Here is a 6,927-nt window from a genome sequence, read left to right on the forward strand (position 1 = left end):
CTAGGGATCCCATTATATTTGAGAACCCATCGCTGTTCGGGATTACTTCGCGGCTAATCACCGGTTGTATCCGTAGCGTCCTAAAATGAATTTTGATGATTTGATATTTAATTGATTATAACATGTTGCCCGATGCCATGATACCATATGCCATGTTTCGATATCTATGATTCTACCATGTCTTTATATTAAAACTTCATGTTTCTTATTGTCATTTTTTTCAAGCATATATAACCTCTTGATTCATGAACCCGTGATTTTTGAGATAATGCCTTGTATAGTAGAACTGATAGTACTTGCTGAACATCTTAGCTCATTTTCTTGTATTTAACCCTGTTCTACTACTAGCAATCATGGTTCATACCAAGCAGACCGCCCGTAAGTCAACCGGTAGGCAGGGTTAAGACCATTTGAGGGCGCAGGTAGAATATATATGTATAGATTAAGCGAAATCCGTCAGTATGTAATTATGGTATTAGTTAGAAGGGCTGTTCTAAACTCTGAACTTGTAAAGATCTCGGGATTGTTAATAATTTTTGGTTGGGTTTGTAATCATATTTTTATCATCATCTTTGGACTTATAAGTTTGTAATATAATTTTGGTTCGCATTTATTTAGAGTGTGTGTGTTATTGGTTTGGGGTTTTACATACTGTATACAAAATTCAGATTCCATTAAATCTATCCTAAAAGTTAAAAACATCTCACGCAAACAAAGCAACCCCAACTAATCCCTTCACATACGTATTCTCTTAGGTTTAAATATTCAACACAATATGCTTGCACGCACACCAACTGTTGTTTGACAATATTCCCCACTGAAACACAACCTCGATTCCAAAAACAAACCCAATCCTACATGCTATCATGTCACTGTTTGGCAGCCTGGAATGTATTTTTGCAGTTGTGTTATTATGAGAGCTGATTATAAACATACTAAGTAAAATGGGAATTGGGAATTTAGGAATTTAGGTGAGAGGTCAATAGAGAGATTAGGAGAGAATGAGAGTTAACATTTCTGTCAACAGATATTTTGAGAAGTGGGTTGGGCTTTAATTAGTTGGGTTGGGCCAATAAAGATTGAACTTTTTAATCTGTTAGCGATCTGCTCGGTTACGGCTCGGCTCAGTTCGACTTGTTTTTGTTCGCTAACAAGCTCGTGTTCGGCTCGTTAGTTAACGAGTTCGAGCTCGAACACGATTTTTTGTTCGATAAGAAAGCTCAGCTCGGCTCGGTTTGTCGGGAAAAAAATAAAACTCGGCTCGGTTCGATCAAAACTCGGCTCGATTCGGTTCGTGAACAGCCCTAACTATAATTATTCGATAACTAGTTTGAGATTGTACGAACTTAAACGTGCAAGACCATCTCAAACCATAAAAAATTTTTAGTTAAAAATATACATGTTATTCCTTAAATAAAAGATATAGAGTTTTGTAAAATATTGGCACTTCAATGAGTCGTAACCCTTCAATGAGTCGTAACCTTTAGCAAAAAATTCAGCCAACCCAATAATATTGATTATATTTACTGAATCTTAAATCGTGATGTACGCGCTTCTTCAATAATACATGCATACATCTTCCCCAACATGCCGATCCCCCACTTTACTGCTATTTCACCGCATTCCTACTATCATGTGATTTTCCCTTTCGATAAATCATTCTAAACCCTTGTATCAGTCGAATTGGATCCGATCGATTTCTCGGAATTTGACCCGATTTTCACCGAAGTTTGACCCGATTTCTAAAAAAATATTTTCCGGTGTTTTTGAAGATCAGTCAGTGGACTATCAATCTCCGATAAATCGGTCTATTAATCGTCAAAATCGGCAATTTTTATAACACGTTAAGTGTGCCGCAAGTTTCTTACGTAACGTTGCAATACATACTACAGTTATAAACACAATACATATATAAAGTTAGATGATTTTAATTTCGATCCTAATTTTAAATTAACTTATCAAATTATATAAATGCACACGTCATCACACGGTGTAATTAACAGTATGTAATTCTCCAAGAACGTTTATCATGACTCCAGAATCCATTACCACCAATAACAAAAGGTTTTTTTTAAAATATCCAAAAACTGTACAAAGAAACCGTGGATATATGAAGCTTCGTCTATCAGACCTACTCTACGGGCTAGGTATATCTTTATAGCACTATAGCCGTTGAATTCATAAAACAAGTCACTTATATGTGTTGAACTAGCTAGGGCAACAAAACATTTATGGACCACTCTTAAACAACAATATATAATTGGTGCCCATTTGACTAATTTGTGCTACTTGCACCACAAGATCGAATGCCACGTGGACTTGATAAATATTCTACATTATATATCCAACTCACAAGCAAAGAGGAGGTAGAGCCCCCCTTAAAAATTCTATATATATCCAATTTATTATCTCTTCACTTGCCTCACTGAAAGAAGAAAATATAATTTTCTTGGTTTTAACTTGAGACTTATAAGGAGAGAACAACCAATGGAGATGCAGGAGACATCAAGAAGAAATGAAAATAAAGCATATAATACTGTTGATTGGAGAGGGAGGCCCTCAAACCCTAAGCAGCATGGTGGAATGAAAGCTGCTTCATTTGTACTTGGTATATTTACCTGACTAGAAATTATAAGAAACAGAGTTCAACCTTTCCGGTCCGGTTTGGCCTTGTTTCTTGTAAGTGATTATGTATTTTGTTTATTGTAATGATATGCAGGAGTGCAAGCTTTTGAAATAATGGGAATAGCAGCAGTTGGAAACAATCTGATAACATATGTGATAAATGAGATGCACTATTCATTGTCAAGATCAGCAAATATAGTCACCAACTTTATAGGGACTCTCTTCATTCTTGCACTTGTTGGAGGCTTCCTTTCTGATTCTTACCTTGGCTGCTTTTGGACCATGCTCATCTTTGGCTTTCTTGAACTTTCTGTAAGCCACCATCTTATATCTTAGTCAGTTTGTATATTTAATCTTTTTCATTTTTGTAGTACTTTGTTAAATTTTCCCTACATCTATCTCTTGCACTCACAAAAATCATGATTATGCATGAGGTTACCGATCTACTTCCCCCACAACTGATGGGAAATGCCAAAAAAATCATTTATATAAAAATGATGTGGCAGTGTTAGTTTAAAGTTGGAACTAGCAGTACTCATGCATCATGCATGAGCAGTCATCATCAATTATTTGTAGCTGGTCGCTTTGCATGTGCTTTTGGGTATTGTAATAATAGTTCACTTGTATCAAAAATCAAATTCATTATCATTTAATATATATTAAACATAGGTACAACTTATTTAATTTGGATTACTCTAGAGAGTTAACACACATGTATACAGTGCTGCATGCACAAAATTTATTATAATATAAAAACTTTAAAAATGATTTGACAAATGAGATGTGATGTTTTAATTGATGACAAATACGTCAATCCAGATATCCATTCCAATTAACACGTATCACATGCCATTTTATAAAAGGTTTTGTATCCAATTTTGCGGATATAGCATTTTTCATGTATATATTGCGCAAAGTTAACATATTCGTTCAAAGTGAACATATTCGGAACTTATTAATGTTATGCGGGCAGAACATGTTAAAATGTGCCTCGTCCAACAATTACAATCAAATTCATCGAAATCAAATCAAACTTTTTCTAATCAAATGCATGCATCCTCTTCAAAGGGTTTTATATTGTTGTCCATCCAAGCTCATCTTCCTCAACTAAAGCCACCCCAATGCAACATGTTGACTGATGGAGATGATTGCATCGAAGCAAAAGGCATCAAGGCCTTGATATTTTTTGTGGCACTTTACTTAGTGGCATTAGGAAGTGGATGTGTGAAACCTAATATGATCTCTCATGGTGCCGACCAATTCAACAAAGACGATTCCAAGCAGACCAAGAAGCTCTCCACATACTTCAATGCTGCTTACTTTGCCTTCTCTATAGGTGAACTTGTAGCCCTAACTCTTCTGGTTTGGCTTCAAACTCACTCCGGAATGGATGTTGGATTCGGAGTTTCAGCTGTTGCCATGGGACTAGGCCTTATCTGCTTGGTTTGTGGTACCCTTTTTTACAAGAACAAACCTCCTCAAGGAAGCATTCTAACCCCCATTGCCCAGGTAATTTAATTACTTATCATTTTTAATCAATAAATGTTAACTATAAAGAGACTCTTGGAATAACATCTTACAAGCTAATTTTACATGTGTTCCGGTAATTGCACAAGCATAGTTATGTACACATGTAACGTTTTATGAGGTCCGGTCATGATAATCAGTGGGTGCAATGTATGCTGCAACAACCGATTGCCTGGATCATCCGCCATGTTTTATATTTGTCTTAATATACATATATAGGTACTCATCACCCCTCTATGTCTCTAACTTTTTATTTCGTATCATAGGTTTTTGTAGCTGCATTTTATAAAAGAAACAAAGTGTCCCCATCTACTCCACAGTTGCTACATGGAGGTGATAGTCGCCGGGTGCCAAACACCAATACAATAATGTCTAGTGATGTCGGCCATTCTCAGTACACCAGAAGATTCAGGTATATACAATCACTGTATGTACAGTGAGTGCGGTCGGTTGGCTCCCTCAATCAACTCATACTTTCATTCTGTCTTAAACCATTCATCATTGCCAAATTTAGATACACATACAATTGCCGAAACTTTGGTTATACTGAATTCTTTTATGGCCGTCTGGAAATTGGATTTCATTTGAAATTCTAGATTTGATCAAATACACTGTTTGAGAATTTGGATTTGAATTTTATTTGAAATCAAAGACATTCAAATATTAGTATATACATGAGAATTTGAAATGACAACTCAAAGCATGTCATTAGAAATCCCTCATTTGAAATAAAATGCAAATTTCCAAACGCCCTCTTACCAGAAATGTCGGAACTCCCAAATCTGTTTCTGAAATGATTACCAAAGATGACGTGTCAACTAGCTCTTAGGTATCTCCTTATAAATGAATTGATGAACTCCGCCTGTATTAATATGAACCCCATCAGTTAAAACATGTCACGTCTAATTCATGAACAATTTTCGGATCTATTTTGGGGACCCATGGCATTGCTCTTTTTTTATTTGTGCATGCTTTTCGACACTGCATTTTACTTGAATTCGAACGCTCTATCTCAAAGGAGATTCTGCTTTATTATATATAGATAGCTACTTGGGAAAGCATGACCATATATGAGTACTACTGCATTGCAAGCTTTCAAGTGTTTTCCATATTTTTATTAAAAATATATAAAATTGATTACTTAACTAATTGCAGATTCTTAGACAAAGCTTGCATCAAAATGGAAGAAGATAGCAACACAAGCAGTACTGAAAGTCCATGGAAACTATGCACCATTAACCAAGTTGAACAAGTAAAAACCCTAATAACCGTCATTCCAATATTTGCATGTACCATAATTTTTAACACAACTTTAGCTCAACTTCAAACATTCTCGGTTCAACAAGGAAGTTCCATGAACTCTAAACTTACTACATCCTTCCACGTTCCTCCTGCTTCGCTTCAAGCCATCCCTTACATCATCCTAATTTTTCTAGTCCCTCTCTATGATACATTTTTCGTACCACTGGCAAGGAAAATCACAGGTCATGAGTCCGGTATCACCCCTCTAAAGCGGATTGGGTTTGGACTATTCATTGCAACTTTTTCAATGGTTGCAGCTGCGGTGATGGAACAAAAGAGAAGGGTTGCAGCTGTAAAGAACAATGAAATAATTTCAATCTTTTGGATAACACCTCAATATTTAATCTTTGGTTTGTCAGAAATGTTCACAGCTATCGGATTGATTGAGTTCTTCTATAAACAGAAGATTAAAGGGATGCAATCCTTTTTAACAGCCATGACCTATTGTTCATATTCTTTTGGTTTTTATTTAAGCTCGCTACTAGTTTCTTTAGTAAACAAGATCACAGCTACTTCTTCAAATTGCGGTTGGCTTGCTGAGAATGATCTGAATAATGATAGGTTGGATCTTTTCTATTGGCTGTTAGCAGGACTGAGCTTCATCAACTTTTTGAATTACCTCTTCTGGGCTAAATGGTATTCGAAAACTCCATCTGCATTGGAAACTATATCACATTACTCCGATTGCAGTACAGTTAAAGTTATTGGAGATAATACTAATATGGTATGAGTGACGTTGCAGCCTATTTGTGTGTATGTCAGGATCCTTAATAGTTGAAGAATGAAGACGGAGGAAAGATAATAATACTTATGTAAGCTAAATATATCATGAACAAATCTGATGCGAATATGCTTTTGCATGTAACTTTAGAGCAGCTCCTCTGATGGTTGGCACAGCTCAAGGCTCAAAGGTGGCAACTTTGCCGCATAATCAAAAATATTATATTTTAAATTTTCTCCGTTTTATATCGTTTTCATTTTTTCAAAAAATACTCTCAATTTCACTAATTTAATTAAAAAAATGCATAATAGAAATTTATTATAAAAATGATATTTTATGTACTTCAACCGGACTAAATTTGGCCGAATTCAGTTGAATTTTGAGTAAACCTAAATATTTGACCGGGCACGGCTAAATACAACCGCCACCGGTCCAATTTAAATCCGGTTGAAACAGTGCGGTTGAATTTAGCAATTAATTCGACCAGTTTTCTATACGGTCGAATTTAGTAGTGCTAAATTCGACCAGTTTTTTTACGGTCGAATTTAGTAATGCAAAATTCGACTCGTATATATGTACACGGCCGAATTTAGCCTTACCAAAAATTGGAGGGAATTTTTCCCGCAGATGAATTTATTTGACACTCCTAAATTTAACGGGTATTAGTCGAATTTAGCGGGATATTTTCCCAATCTTCTTTTCTAAATTTGCTGAATTGAAAAAAAAAATTGAAAATACAAAACAAAGTTTAA

General features: G+C 35.5%; 1 protein-coding gene across 1 annotated transcript; it reads left to right on the plus strand.

Annotated features, from left to right (window-relative positions):
* Positions 1-2,433: 2,433 nt before the first annotated feature.
* LOC141667393 (protein NRT1/ PTR FAMILY 4.3-like) lies at positions 2,434-6,357 on the plus strand. Its single transcript, XM_074473873.1, has 5 exons — positions 2,434-2,608; positions 2,720-2,937; positions 3,694-4,134; positions 4,419-4,564; positions 5,308-6,357. Exons 1-5 carry the CDS (start codon positions 2,488-2,490, stop codon positions 6,182-6,184), a joined length of 1,803 nt encoding a protein of 600 aa, XP_074329974.1. The 5' UTR covers positions 2,434-2,487; the 3' UTR covers positions 6,185-6,357.
* The last annotated feature ends 570 nt before the right edge of the window (positions 6,358-6,927 follow it).

Source organism: Apium graveolens, chromosome 6 (genome assembly GCF_009905375.1).
Source record: "Apium graveolens cultivar Ventura chromosome 6, ASM990537v1, whole genome shotgun sequence".
NCBI classification, from domain to species: Eukaryota; Viridiplantae; Streptophyta; class Magnoliopsida; order Apiales; family Apiaceae; genus Apium; species Apium graveolens.

What these genes read in the sequence shown, in the direction of transcription:
- LOC141667393 (XM_074473873.1), top strand. Translation starts at nt 2,488, where the DNA reads ATGGAGATGCAGGAGACATCAAGAAGAAATGAAAATAAAGCATATAAT. An exon ending in AGCTGCTTCATTTGTACTTG is followed by an intron (nt 2,609 to 2,719) that starts GTATATTTACCT and finishes AATGATATGCAG; the next exon opens with GAGTGCAAGCTTTTGAAATA. An exon ending in TTCTAACCCCCATTGCCCAG is followed by an intron (nt 4,135 to 4,418) that starts GTAATTTAATTA and finishes TTCGTATCATAG; the next exon opens with GTTTTTGTAGCTGCATTTTA.